The 12,756-nt window shown below is 32.1% G+C and overlaps 3 protein-coding genes across 4 annotated transcripts in view; 2 read left to right on the top strand and 1 right to left on the bottom strand.

Moving 5' to 3' along the window:
* LOC125052782 (ABC transporter C family member 13) overlaps nucleotides 1-2,378 on the top strand; it is an 18,543-nt gene extending 16,165 nt beyond the window's left edge. The window contains exons 23-24 of the mRNA XM_047653807.1: nucleotides 365-596; nucleotides 1,043-2,378. Of these exons, the coding sequence (XP_047509763.1) occupies nucleotides 365-596; nucleotides 1,043-1,291 (481 nt within the window). The 3' untranslated portion in view covers nucleotides 1,292-2,378. The remainder of the gene's footprint in view (nucleotides 1-364; nucleotides 597-1,042) is intronic.
* LOC125052784 (DNA polymerase beta-like) lies at nucleotides 2,375-6,291 on the bottom strand. 2 transcript variants are annotated; one of them, XM_047653810.1, is made up of 6 exons: nucleotides 6,149-6,291; nucleotides 5,327-5,768; nucleotides 4,471-4,593; nucleotides 3,980-4,145; nucleotides 3,254-3,443; nucleotides 2,375-2,490 (listed from the first exon to the last, which is right to left on the bottom strand). In XM_047653810.1, the coding sequence occupies exons 2-6, from the start codon at nucleotides 5,752-5,754 to the stop codon at nucleotides 2,396-2,398; spliced, it is 1,002 nt and encodes a 333-aa protein (XP_047509766.1). In that variant the 5' UTR covers nucleotides 5,755-5,768; nucleotides 6,149-6,291; the 3' UTR covers nucleotides 2,375-2,395. The 2 variants fall into 2 exon arrangements, with proteins under 2 accessions (XP_047509766.1, XP_047509765.1); XM_047653809.1 differs by lacking the exon at nucleotides 6,149-6,291 and adding an exon at nucleotides 5,890-5,999.
* LOC125052783 (ATP-dependent helicase SGS1-like) lies at nucleotides 6,133-12,756 on the top strand. The gene is made up of 11 exons (XM_047653808.1): nucleotides 6,133-6,275; nucleotides 6,480-7,126; nucleotides 7,195-7,300; nucleotides 7,625-7,785; nucleotides 8,057-8,247; nucleotides 8,706-8,915; nucleotides 9,372-9,573; nucleotides 9,840-10,049; nucleotides 10,351-10,513; nucleotides 10,586-12,193; nucleotides 12,403-12,756. The coding sequence occupies exons 1-11, from the start codon at nucleotides 6,182-6,184 to the stop codon at nucleotides 12,507-12,509; spliced, it is 3,699 nt and encodes a 1,232-aa protein (XP_047509764.1). The 5' UTR covers nucleotides 6,133-6,181; the 3' UTR covers nucleotides 12,510-12,756.

The raw sequence follows: 12,756 nt of genomic DNA, 5'->3' as shown, positions 1-12,756 counted from the left end.
ATATTAGAAAAATAAGCAAAAGTGTTAATGAATAATTCAATTTTGTACAGAAATAGTATGAATGATAACGTTATATACATAATAACATGTAAGTTTTGATTGCTATATTGATAGTTTTTGATTTAAGTGTAACTAGTTAATCGTGATTGTTACATAGTAACTCTTTTCATAAAATCATGTACAACGGTCAACAAAGTATTACATAAGTTATGTCATTTTTATTATTCAATTAAATACTTTCAAATTAATTTATTTAGCTTTACATATCGAACCTTCATAGAGAATAAAACAGCTAACTGGGGCTTGAGACAAAATCACTTTTCTACAGGCGTGTTTTAAGTACTTGACGATAGGATTGTTTCAGGTCTCGTATAGGTATTATACCGCAAGAGCCGTTCATATTCTCGGGTAGTATTTTGGATAACGTGGACCCGTTGGATCAGTATTTCGAACATAATATTTGGCGAGCACTGGAGGCCTGTGGAATCAGCAATTTCGTTATGAACCGAGGTGGTTTGACTTCGCCGGCAGATAATCTCTCTAGGGGACATAAGCAGTTGCTTTGCTTGACGCGAGCCTTGCTTCAACGGGCTAAGGTATTGACTAAATTATGTTTGAATTTGAATTTTAGTTTATGGCCGTTTATAGTATTTAATACATGCCTATATATATATAGATATTTTCAAACATTTATGTTGTATCATAAGTTTTTACTTATGTACATGCAAAGGACATTATACTAATATCATAATGAGGTCTATTTATTTAACAAAATAAGTAGGTATATAGCTAATGTTTATATTAATTTAAATACTAATTATTCTAAATATAATCATTAGTCTACCATAGGCTAAGCTATATACAGATTGAGTATTTAAGAAACCTTCAAATGTAAATTAAGATAGATGACGAAATAAAATGCGTTTCTTTATCACAATTTACATCATTTACGGTAAACAGCACACTTAACATCAAACATTTTAATTAAAAATATATTAGGTAGTAAAATATATTTTAATAATAAATTAAAATACTATTACAGATTCTCCTTGTAGACGAAGCCACAGCTAACCTAGATCAAGAAACAGAGCGTACGATATTAGACACGATACGTTGTTCGTTCGTTGGAAGTACGGTCGTGTTCGTTGCGCATCGATTGACAGGCGTACTCGAATGCTCACGCGTACTCGTCCTATCTGCTGGACAAGTCGTGGAGCTTAGGGACCCTGATGATGCATTATCAGACCCTACTTCACATCTCTACAAGCTGGTTCATCCTGACGAAAGTTGAATCTGCTAATGTTTAAGAATAGTGAGACTGATTCTGTGGTCACAATTGACCAAAAATAATAAAATTATCTATAGTTAGGTTTTATTATTTCAGCGTTTCAGAACACCATTCGCTTTATATTACTTTGTCTGATTATAAAAATTGTTTTAAAAATTCCATAGAAGATTAGCTTCGAATTTATTTGTATTAACTGCTAAAGGTTAACTGCTTTTTAAAGGTTCAAGCAATACGGGCATATTGAAGTATTATTAAATTACACTAAGTCTACTATGTAAACTCCAATAGCTTCGGGTATTTAGATAATTGTCGTTCGTTCTGTTGTCATCTGTTCCACGCAATTATTAAATTATTCTTGAGTCAATCATTAAAATCGATAAGGGTAAGAAAATTATTAAAAAACCGATATATTATTTCTTACTCGTTACCGTCATGTTCATGTTTAACCAACTTAAAAACCGAAGGAGGAGCTTATCAATTCGAAGTGTATTTTTTTTACCAAGTCAGTCGAATGTGTGTTTTATCAAGGGCACGTGATTATTATATAGCAGGGATTATATCGACTGATTAATACATAAAACCAAAGTATTATAAGTCGTAATTAGTTTTATTTTATATGCAAGATGTTTGTAGCACGAGAGTAGGCTACACACATGCTAATAAATGGACTTTAAGTTTTCTTTTAATGTTATGGATATATGTATTGAAAAATTTTATATGGATTTTGTATTTCACAGTGTATTTTTTGTCAATAATTATTATTCTAAAATAACAAAGTTTCTATGAAATATATGAGTTACAATGTCAATTAACAATTAAAAATAAATGCAATCAATAGACACGTCAAACGCAAAAATTTTGGAGGAAATATTGATGTCGCATCGTCAAAAGCCAAAAATAACATAAGTTACACAGGTACATATACAATTGCTTTTCCAAAATTTTTGCTCTCGCGACTCTTATTAGGAAATTGAAATATAAACTAAATAAATCAATTATGTATTAAAACTCTATTTCTTGTTAGTTATGTTAATAGAATTTTGTGATACGACTGAGATATATTTTTTAAAATAAATAAGATAAATCTTTATTAGTGTTTAATTTGTTTTACAAATTCCTTTCTTCGGGCTTTTTATATGGGTAATCGATGTAGTCGAATATGTCTTCCTCTGATGTGAGATCGATTGGCTCACCTGGAACACCTGAAAAGACGTTTATTATGAACTAGCTGGCCTGGCGAACATCGTAACGCCTAACAGTCTATTCTTTATTTTTTTTAAATACTTATTCTGCTATTCGGGACACCGGTCTAGCTAGTAAGATAAAAAAAGAAAGTTGATAAGGCAACAAATACATTATGTCAAAAAATAAAAATTTACCTTCCCGGAACCCCTCCACTAACACTTGAACTCTATTATATGGTATTAAAGTTCAAATTGACTTTTAAGTATTATTACGAATAGTTTGTATGGGAATATAGAAAAGTTGTTTTTAGACTTTTTCACTCATTTTTTTTTATTTTTTCTCTCCGTAAGAACCATCCTCGTACTTCAAGGTTTATTATAAAAAAAAATCAGACAAATCGGTCTAGCCGTTTTCATGTTACGTCGTGACAACGGAAAACGGGTTTCATTTTTATATATATAGATTTCAACACAAGAAGTTTAATTAAAATATAACCAGTTTATATCATAAAAAAGTCACGTACCCTAAAACATAGTACATAATACCAGGTATTAAAAAATTTAACGAATATTGAATTGTTATATTCCAACTTAAGATACCAATTTGATGAAGATAAAAGTTAGATGCATTGAAATCGCTTATTACTGACATGTAAAAATTTACCAAAAATATATATAAATAAATCATTTAACAACAAAAAATTATGTAAAATATCAAAAAAGGTTTCGCATAAAAGTAATAAGACTGTAAATTTCGAAATAAAATATCTTAAATCCTCACCAGTCTCTCCAATAGGTCTTAGCGAATATTCATTAAGTGTAAATCCCTTTTCCAATGCATGCGCACGCATTTCCTTATTAAACACATCGCTCCCAGTAAAATAAAGCACTGCACAATAATACTGCTCGTGTGCAATGAGCCTTATATCCAGACGTCTGGATGAATGCTCGGGGGATAGTCTACATACACCCTAAAATAATATAAAAATTAGTAATAGCTTAACCCCCTTATTTATGAAAAAATAATCAGATCAAACGTACCAAACGAACTTTTGGGTTCAGTTGTGTATTTATTTTCATCACAGCGAAATCACAATTTGACAGAAGAAGTTAAGAAGTTCAATACTGATTTAGTATTTATAAATAAGGGGGATATTATGTTGAGTGCTCTAGATATTTAAAAAAACGAGGACAACCTACATATAGTATAGCAATTGTAAAAAAATACTAACAAATTTAATTACAATTAAAAAATTAAAACATCTTACATTCGTCTCACAATCTTACCAAACATGTCGCAAATATACGAAATCATATGACATGCATCCGGGATCTCAAATACGTCTCAGATACTTACAGCCTAAGCAATGCTGGAAGCAGGCCCATAGGCCATATAGTCTGTTTTTGCAATCAAAACTCTGCCCACTCCATAGTTTGAATAAGAACAAGAAGGGGTAAAAGTAAAATAATAAAATAAATATATATAGCAGCTTTAATTTGACTTTACCATAAATTTCGTATTTCCTTTCGATATAGTTTCAGTGATTAGTACTTCTAAAGCGTCAATGATTTTGTTAAGAAGTAATTCGCCTTGTTTCTTGTGATCCTTTGATGCCCTTAGTGAGGTATGAGTTACTAATGCGTCAATATCGCCACTTTCTGATTTACCACGCCTAGGGAAATATATTTATTTAAGCGTTTCCTGATAATTCCGTTAATATAAAGCTACGTCCAAACTGGTATATCGCTAGATTTGTGCCTAGGTAAACAGATGTTGTGACCATAGCCTGGTCGCTGATCAAAAGGCCTGCCAGTGCGGACAATGCTTAAGGGTTAATTAATGAAGTCCCAGGCTCGAAAATGATTGTTACATCCATTAGAGGTGTCAATATTAAGAAAATAGTGAGTGTTACTGTTTTTATAATACAAAATATATTTGTATCCATTTTAAATTAAAATAACGTTAAGTCGCAATAAGATATAAGTTACCATACCAACCTATAACTACCACATATTGTTACCATAAACTCCGGATCTAGATCAGAGATAACTCTCTTCATTATAGTTTCTACTTCTTGGATCTCTGACCTAGGTATCTTCTTTTCAAAGTCTTCAAAATACCTAAAAAAATTAAACTGCCTTACTTCTCATAAGATGCTAAATACAACATCGGTTTCCAATGAAACACTAGTTATTCGTAATAGACCAGGGATAATTTTTGAACCCAAAAAAAAAAAAATAGTAGGATGAAAACCATTGGAAAAGCAGGAGAATATTATAAAAAATAAAGGAAAAATAATTTACGGACGATCTGAGGTCAGGAAGGGGGAGGAAGTGAGTTTTTAAGGGTAAGAAACTGTTTATCTCGATTTCCGGCAAAGCTAAAAGTCCTTTCCTTTCATTTTTATAATATTCTCCTTATTTTCCAATGGTTTTCACTTTTCATCTAACTATTATTTTTTTCCCTTTTTATTATTTTTTAAAGGCTTCTACCCTGATCTATTAAGTCAAATTTGGATATTGATATAGTGTGGCCGTTCAAGTATTACGTAAGCAGATTTACTGCAATTTATATACATATTTTACCCCCCCCCCTTCCTCTTTTCAGCAAAAGTAAGCAAAACTCTAAAAAATAATAGTACATCAACGTATTAATGTTTTGTAGGAATCCTCGAAAATGCATTTTGTTTGTAAGCATAGACAATGTGTGGGTAATATGTGTAAAAAAGTAAATAATTACTGTTGACGTAATCAACAAATAAGAAAATCAAAGACACGAGACATGTTATTTGTTAGGCACATTATTTTATTTTTATTTACGTATGTAAATTAGGAATTATTAGTAAGGACTTACTTCAATCCAATCAGTTGATGATGTGTTAATTTATTTTTATTTTGTTTTAATTCTTCTATCGTCTTTATTCCACTGTTAACTAATTCCGCCGCCTTTACTGGTCCAATACCTGAGACGCGTGCTAATAAAGTTATTGCTTGTGTTTTGTTATCGTTATGTATATTTTCCAATTTCCCCAATTTTCCAGTTTGTAAGAACTCGTCTATTTTCAAAGATATCTTATCACCAATGCCATTTAATTTCTTAGCTTCTTCTCCAGATTTAATTCTTTTACTATGAGAAGCTAATACACTAGCCGCTTTTCTATAAGCATTGTACTTATGAATGTTACGGCTGACATTCTTTTCGTATTCTGCTAACTCTGATAGGAATTCACAGAAGTCTGCATTTAAATTGTTGCTGTTAGATGGATTTTTCCGTTTACTCATGTCTCCCACTAAATCTAAAGAATAAGGAAATATCCATTTCATTAAAGTTGTCTAAATTTTAGCTTAATGTAAATTTAGTGCTTAGGTCAGAATTAAGATAAACTCGTATTATATAAACTTAAAAATTAAAATTACCTCGCTTTGATTTTGTAGGCTTAAACAGAATATAAAAAAACATGATTGGTGATTGTCCAATCAACGTCATTTTGGCCTTGGCCAATAGCAGGCGTTTAGACAGCTTGTCAAATATCAGTACTCAAAGAAATAAGAATCAAAATGTTAATTCGAGGTTGTAAAATAATATTATCCAAATATTATATTTTTAAACTTGTGGAAAATGATTAAGTCAATCAAAAAGGTGTTGTGTGTAAGTTACTATATGAAAGTGCCGTACCTTTTATAGTTAAGTGCCAACAAAGACACCGTGATGGATAACGTAACAGAAAAACTTTTGCAATGTTTTGGTCACAAAAAATTTAAAAGTGAGCTTCAAGAAAGGGCTGTCAGAGCAATTGCGCGAGGTAATTACAATTTCTTTACAATTCTTAATAACATTTCGTAAATTGGAAATAGTTTTCTAAGGTGAAATTTGTTTTGTCATTTGAAGATTCTGAATGTTATTGCGATGCAGTATTGCCAACACTTAGAAAAAAAGCGCGCCAAATTCAAAAGTACCTTTCATATGTATTCATATTAATATAAGTTTTAAAATTGTTTTGTTATAGGTGTCCATGATGTTTATGTTTCTATGCCTACTGGTTCTGGAAAATCACTTTGCTTCCAATTACCTGCTATGTTGCAGGACAATAAAGTTGCTATAGTATTTTCACCCTTACTTGCATTGATAAAAGATCAGATAGACCATTTGACTAGGTTAAAAATACAAGCTGAATCAATAAATTCAAAAATGACGAGTAAAGACAGAGAAAGAGTTTTGAATGATTTACAAAGTATGAAACCAAATACACGTTTTTTGTATATAACTCCAGAACAGGCTGCTACTGTAACATTCAAAGCACTTTTGGAACATCTCGTAAAGTACAAGAAGGTCTCATACATAATTGTTGATGAAGCTCACTGTGTGAGTGAATGGGGGCATGATTTTCGGCCTGATTATTTAAAACTTGGATATCTACGTGAAAAATTTAAAAGTATACCTTGGGTAGCTCTTACTGCAACTGCAAGTACCGAAGTCACTAAGGACATTTTAGAGAACCTTAAGTTGCTACATCCAGTGGCACAGTTTAAGACTCCTAGCTTTAGACGTAACCTGTTCTATGATGTAGTGTACCAAAATTGCATTGAAGACGAAGTTGGTGATTTAGCCGAATTTCTGAAGAAATGTTTAAAGGATGATGACAATGTAAAGGCGGTAAGTATTCTGACTTATTTATTATTGAATTTTTCCCAAACAAATATAATATCCTTTTTCTATTTTAGAGAGATAAAAATTCAGTTATTGTATACTGTCGGACTCGAGAACAAACAGAGGACATTGCTAGGATGCTGTGTAATAAAGGAGTTAAATCATTAGCTTATCATGGTGGTAGGTAATGTTTTTAGTTTATCCTATCAAACTGGATAGCAAATTATTGTATAAAAAATATAACTTATTAACTTTTTATGTTAAAAAGAATTGAAAAAACTTTATCATTGGCAAACTTCTGATAGCTCTAACCTGTGATGTGACCCGCCTTAATCCAAACACAGCAAATGGGTCTTCCTCAATAACTGGACCATAAAACAATTTTTTTATACGAATCTATCCACTGGTTCCTGAGATTAGCCCATGAGCCAAACAAATATGTACACTTCAGCTTTAAAATATTAGAATTACATAAAATAGTATTAAATCTGTATAATTTTGCAGGTTTAAAGGGTTCTGAAAGGGTGTCAGTGCAAGAACAATGGTTCAATGGTGAATTTCCTTGTGTATGTGCAACTGTTTCATTTGGTATGGGTGTTGACAAGGCATCAGTACGCGCTGTGGTTCATTGGGGTCTACCACAAAATGTTGCAGCCTATTATCAAGTAGGTTATGGCTACGTGATTATTAAAAATATAATAATTTTGTTGCAATAAATATTTATGCAATAAAAATTATTGCATCATTAAGTGATCTAATGTAAACATTGTTTGTGAGTTTTTCTTTGATTGAGATTCTTCAAGAATATGTTTAAAATATCTTCTTTTATATGTTCCAACATTCATCATAATCAAAAGTGTTCACTTTTTTATTATTTTTTTTTATTTGTGACCTTATGAAATCGTTTTAAATTTAGTGTCAATCATTACATTATAGGAGTCAGGAAGGGCTGGCAGAGACGGCAAACCGGCGTTTTGTCGGATCTACTACTGCCGAAGTGAACGCAATGCCGTCGATTTTTTGCTCAAATCTGACATCGCGCGCTCAAAGACTCCTGAACAAAAACAACGATGTAAAAATGCGTATAAGAGTTTCGAGATCATGGTCAAATACTGCGAAGATGTTGGGTGAGTCACTTTTTGGTGTTTGTTTCAAAATACTTTGGTGCTAAGAAAAACTAATCTTAGTAAAATAGTTTCTAAAATTTATTAAAGGTTTTTTTAAACTGATTGTTACTTTGTACTTAACTTTCTTCGTGATATCGCGTTCAGAATAGTGTTATCATAATCATAATTATTTACTTTTTTCCTACATAATTATGTATGTATTTACATTGTATATAAGCGAATTCTTGGCGAACCCTTGCGACTTCTTCAATACGTCTCCTCATGACTTGCATGGACCTGGATATGCGCCATATTCAATTCTCATGTCATTTTCACACATTCTATAACATATTTTCATAAGTATCTAATTGCCCTATTTTTAACATATTTGTGTGTCAGTTTGAGAGCAAAAATAAAATAATAAGTTTAGACTTCTCAATTTAGTGCTATTATATTACGCTAAATATATATACAAATAGATGCCGCCACAAAACATTCGCGGATTATTTCGGCGAAGAACCACCTCGGTGCGGTACGCGATGCGACGCTTGCACGGACGCACGCGCCGTACGACGTGCCCTCGAACAACACATGCGAAGAGCCATGAGCGCCACGCTGCATCGTGCGGGCTTTGTCTCTCACGATGACTCATCCGACCTCTATGGACAGGGGAGAGACGGACAGAAGAGGTGATTATTATGTTGATAATGAAAGATGTGTTACAATAAATGGGGTTTATGGTACCCAAAACAAACGTACTACTTTTTAAACCCGAAATTACATCGCTTTAAAGCATTCGAAGCGTTATTTAAATGTAAAATTAAATATTACATCGCTTTTATAATGTATTTAATCTTAAGCTTCGTCTCTTGGTGGCTACTTACTTGGCGTTCCATCCATTTTCGACGGAATTATAATTATTGGCTTTGGTACGCAATTAAAGCGTAATTATCTAGTGGTATTAAATATATCAATAATTAGTATGTCCCAAGACTGTCTGTTCTCTCTAGGGTCCTAAAGAGAACACACAAGAAAGATAATACAATAAAAGTGTCTCGTAGAATTAGAATAAAAAAGAGCCGTTGTTCCCAACTAATCAAAATTCATCAAAACAATTCACTTATACCACAAACTGGTTAATATAGGGAAATAGAATCATATTACGGTGATGGTGGTGATGACTCCGACGGTGAAAGCAGTAGACGTCAAGTTGCCGAAGAGACACGTTCCCTTATTATGCACGAGTTTGCTCAAAGAAAGAAGTCTATCGAAAAGGACAAAAAGTCAAATGATTCTGAATCTGCTAAATACTCAAAATGCAAAGCCGCTGATAGTACAAGCACAAAAGTAAGTTATTCATAAATAAATAACACTTGGAATTGAGTTACTATGTACAGCAGGGCTACTCTGTAATACTATCGATTTGCAATTCTAAGCTAAAACTTTTTTAGATAATAATTTTAAAATATTTGTCTAGAATTACATTGAATATAAAACTTACCATATTAAAGCAGTTTACTTATCATAATTATTAATTAGGATGTACCATTTGTGTAAATTGGGATAATTAAAGGTTTTATTATTTATTTTTAAATTCATATTTAATATTATAGGTAAATGGACTGACAGTAGCAAGCAGAGAAAGTTACTTATCTCTCCTAAAAAATGCTCTTAATGAGAATTTAGCGTCGTTAAAAGACGTAGATGAACCCATAAAGCCACTATCAAAGAATAACGTAGAACAATGCGCTATCGAGTTGGAATATGAGGCCTTTTCAAGCAGTACGGTCATAAGCCTGTATAGACGAGCGATGACTAAACTGGTAAGTGCATTCTATATAGATGGCGGCTTTTCCAAGATAATAGGCATTTCAAGGAGTACGTAAGTGTCAGACTAGTTAATAAATTAACCTTTTCTTTATAATATGTGAATAATAATACAAGAACTAAGTTTTGCTGTACCTTACCCTACTAAATGAACAACACCAATACGTAAAAATTATGTTAAACTTGGATCATTGATTACTAAATAATTATAAATAACGTTATCAGTTACTAAAATCCTTATAAAAAATAGTTACTATAAGGTATAATAAGATTGCTCATTGCACATTTATTTTTCAGATTGCATCAGTAAAAGCATCTAAGGATAGTCTTTACTCTCGTCTTAAAACATTTGAACCTAAAAAGCGGGAAACTCTCGGCGAACTTGTAAAGGACTTTGAAAAGAACAAACAAGGGGAATCTCATAAATCGCACGGATTTATTACTGCTTCCCAGTTAGAAGGTGATCAAATTATATCTCTAATAATGAATGCATAATGTAACGAGAGAGCTATAACAAATATTTGATTTGCAGGACGAATAGAGGAGAAAAATGGAGCTCGAGAACTTTCGAAAGCCGACAGAGAAACAAAACGGAAGGCTAATTCCTTCAAAAAAGATTCTCTTACACAAACCAAGCTGAAAAGCTTCTTTACCCCGAAGACGACGCAAGAATCTTCAGAAATCTCCTCAAGCGCTAGTGACGATGAAGGTGGACTTATTATTGATGAACACTCTAAACCAGACCCTTGTGAATCAACTCTAAAATTGGACGAGATCGAAGATAGTACAGATGAAGATGATATCGACAAAACCTTAAAAATTGAGGAAATAAGTTCAAATTCTAAAAATGACTCTAATTCGAAAACATTTGTTATAAATATTACTCTGCAGGGTGTTCCGAGTAAACGCGCAAACGAAGAAAAAGTAGAACATGAACAGGAGGATACGCACCCGGTTGATGAAACTATAAAAGGGTCCCCTAATAAAAAGCATGGCCCAGCAAAAAGAAAAATTAAAGCCTTATTTGGTGAATCATCCGACGAGGGCGAATTAGATTCAAAGTCCCATAAAAAATTAAAAGTTTCGAAAGAAATGCACCGTGATTCCGAACAACAAAAAGATGAAGTAAAGCATAAAGATAAGCACAAAAGTAAACATAAAGACGTCAAGGAAAAGCATAAAGATAAAGATAAACATCGAGACAAACAGAAGGAAGAAAAGATAAAACTATCTCGACAGCAGAGTGCAAGTGAAATTGAGAAAAAAAACAGGAAACACTCAACAAGAAGTATAAGTTCGGAAAAAGAGCTTGTAATCGACGAGAGTAAAAATTCAAGTCAAGAATCGAATCAATCAAGTCATCTTGCAACAAAGTCACCCGAGAAATCGAAACGACATCACCATCGCAAAAGAAGTGAAACAGTAAAGAAGCCCAGAAATGATTCAGTAAGCAGTGTTAACTCGGAAAAGGAACTTGTCATAAACGAATCGAAATGTACAGAAGCCAATCCTAACGCTGCAGATGAAACATTGGTACTCGATAAAGAACAAGAAAACCAAACAGCTTCCTCAAGTAGACAGCGAGACGACATCACTGAAGTTATAGAGGAAGAAAAAAACACTGATCATAATGAAGAAACTGTTTCTAACAAGGAATGTTCTACAAGTGGAATTGTGACAAAGTTCGATGATAAATCACTTACTGAAGCACATAAATTAAGTGTTGAAGCAGATAAAGTTTTAAAAGAACTTCAACAATTTGCTGAATTGAAGCCAGAACCAGCGTTGCCTGAGATCAAGGAAGAGAAACTTGCTACCAGTGAGACCAAATCTTCGTTTGAGATAACATCTAATAAAAGTAAATCTCCCCAAAAGAGCAGTAAATCTCAAAAAAATATTGAAATTTCAATAAAAAAACCCGAGGACCGCCATAAATCGAGAACAAATGAAAGAGAAAAAGCTGTAACAAAGCATCACACAAAGCGGAAAAAAGAAAAGAAAACTGAAAAAGTAGACGTAGCTGGATTAGTTGTTAAATTATTGATGCCTTACTATAAGAAAAATAAAATAAGTAATAGAGAGTTATTTAAAATTACAGCGAGACATATAGTTCACCAACTTCTTGCAATTCAAGTCACAGGTTTGTACATATTAAAAAATAAATAATTTATTTTTCCATTGTTAATAAAAAATATATAAATGATTTTCTAAACAATAGTTTGTCCAGGTTTGTGATAAAATAGAAATACAAAGGAATCTTCTTCTATACAAATATGAGTTAAACTATTGTAGCAGATCAGGCTTATGACTTAATGACTTTACAATTTACAAATTCTGGTATTTTTTCAGAGGAAGCCGCTATTAGTATGTTACTGAAGAAGACGTTTAGCAAGAACATCACAATACAAACAGAAACGGATTTAAATACTAAGTTAAATCTAAGCAAAGAACTTTAATAATTTTGTTGTTGTATTTGTTATAAATTCGTTTTTTAAGTTAATTTATACATAACTATTCTTGTATGCCTTTTTAATAAAAAACGTTTAGAAGTGTTTTCATTTATTTTTGTAGTTCCTTATAGCTTATTGATTGTTTCTTACTTCTGCGTAAATTAAGATCGTTATTGTAAAATATCAACAATTTGATGTGTTAACCAATTTCAATGTTGCAATATCTAATTAAATAAATATATTTAATATGAAA

This window comes from Pieris napi, chromosome 9, assembly GCF_905475465.1.
Source record: "Pieris napi chromosome 9, ilPieNapi1.2, whole genome shotgun sequence".
Lineage (NCBI taxonomy): Eukaryota > Metazoa > Arthropoda > Insecta > Lepidoptera > Pieridae > Pieris > Pieris napi.
Note: the sequence above shows the minus strand (reverse complement) of the source record. Positions and strands in the feature narration are given on the sequence as shown.

Coding starts and splice junctions, on each gene's coding strand:
- LOC125052784 (XM_047653809.1), bottom strand. CDS start 5,959: ATGACGTTGATTGGACAATCACCAATCATGTTTTTTTATATTCTGTTT. Junction 4,594..5,326: donor CATCAACTGATTGGATTGAA/GTAAGTCCTTAC, acceptor TAATTTTTTTAG/GTATTTTGAAGACTTTGAAA. Junction 4,146..4,470: donor ACAATATGTGGTAGTTATAG/GTTGGTATGGTA, acceptor ATATTTCCCTAG/GCGTGGTAAATCAGAAAGTG.
- LOC125052783 (XM_047653808.1), top strand. CDS start 6,182: ATGGATAACGTAACAGAAAAACTTTTGCAATGTTTTGGTCACAAAAAA. Junction 8,248..8,705: donor AAATACTGCGAAGATGTTGG/GTGAGTCACTTT, acceptor ATATACAAATAG/ATGCCGCCACAAAACATTCG. Junction 9,574..9,839: donor CTGATAGTACAAGCACAAAA/GTAAGTTATTCA, acceptor TTAATATTATAG/GTAAATGGACTGACAGTAGC.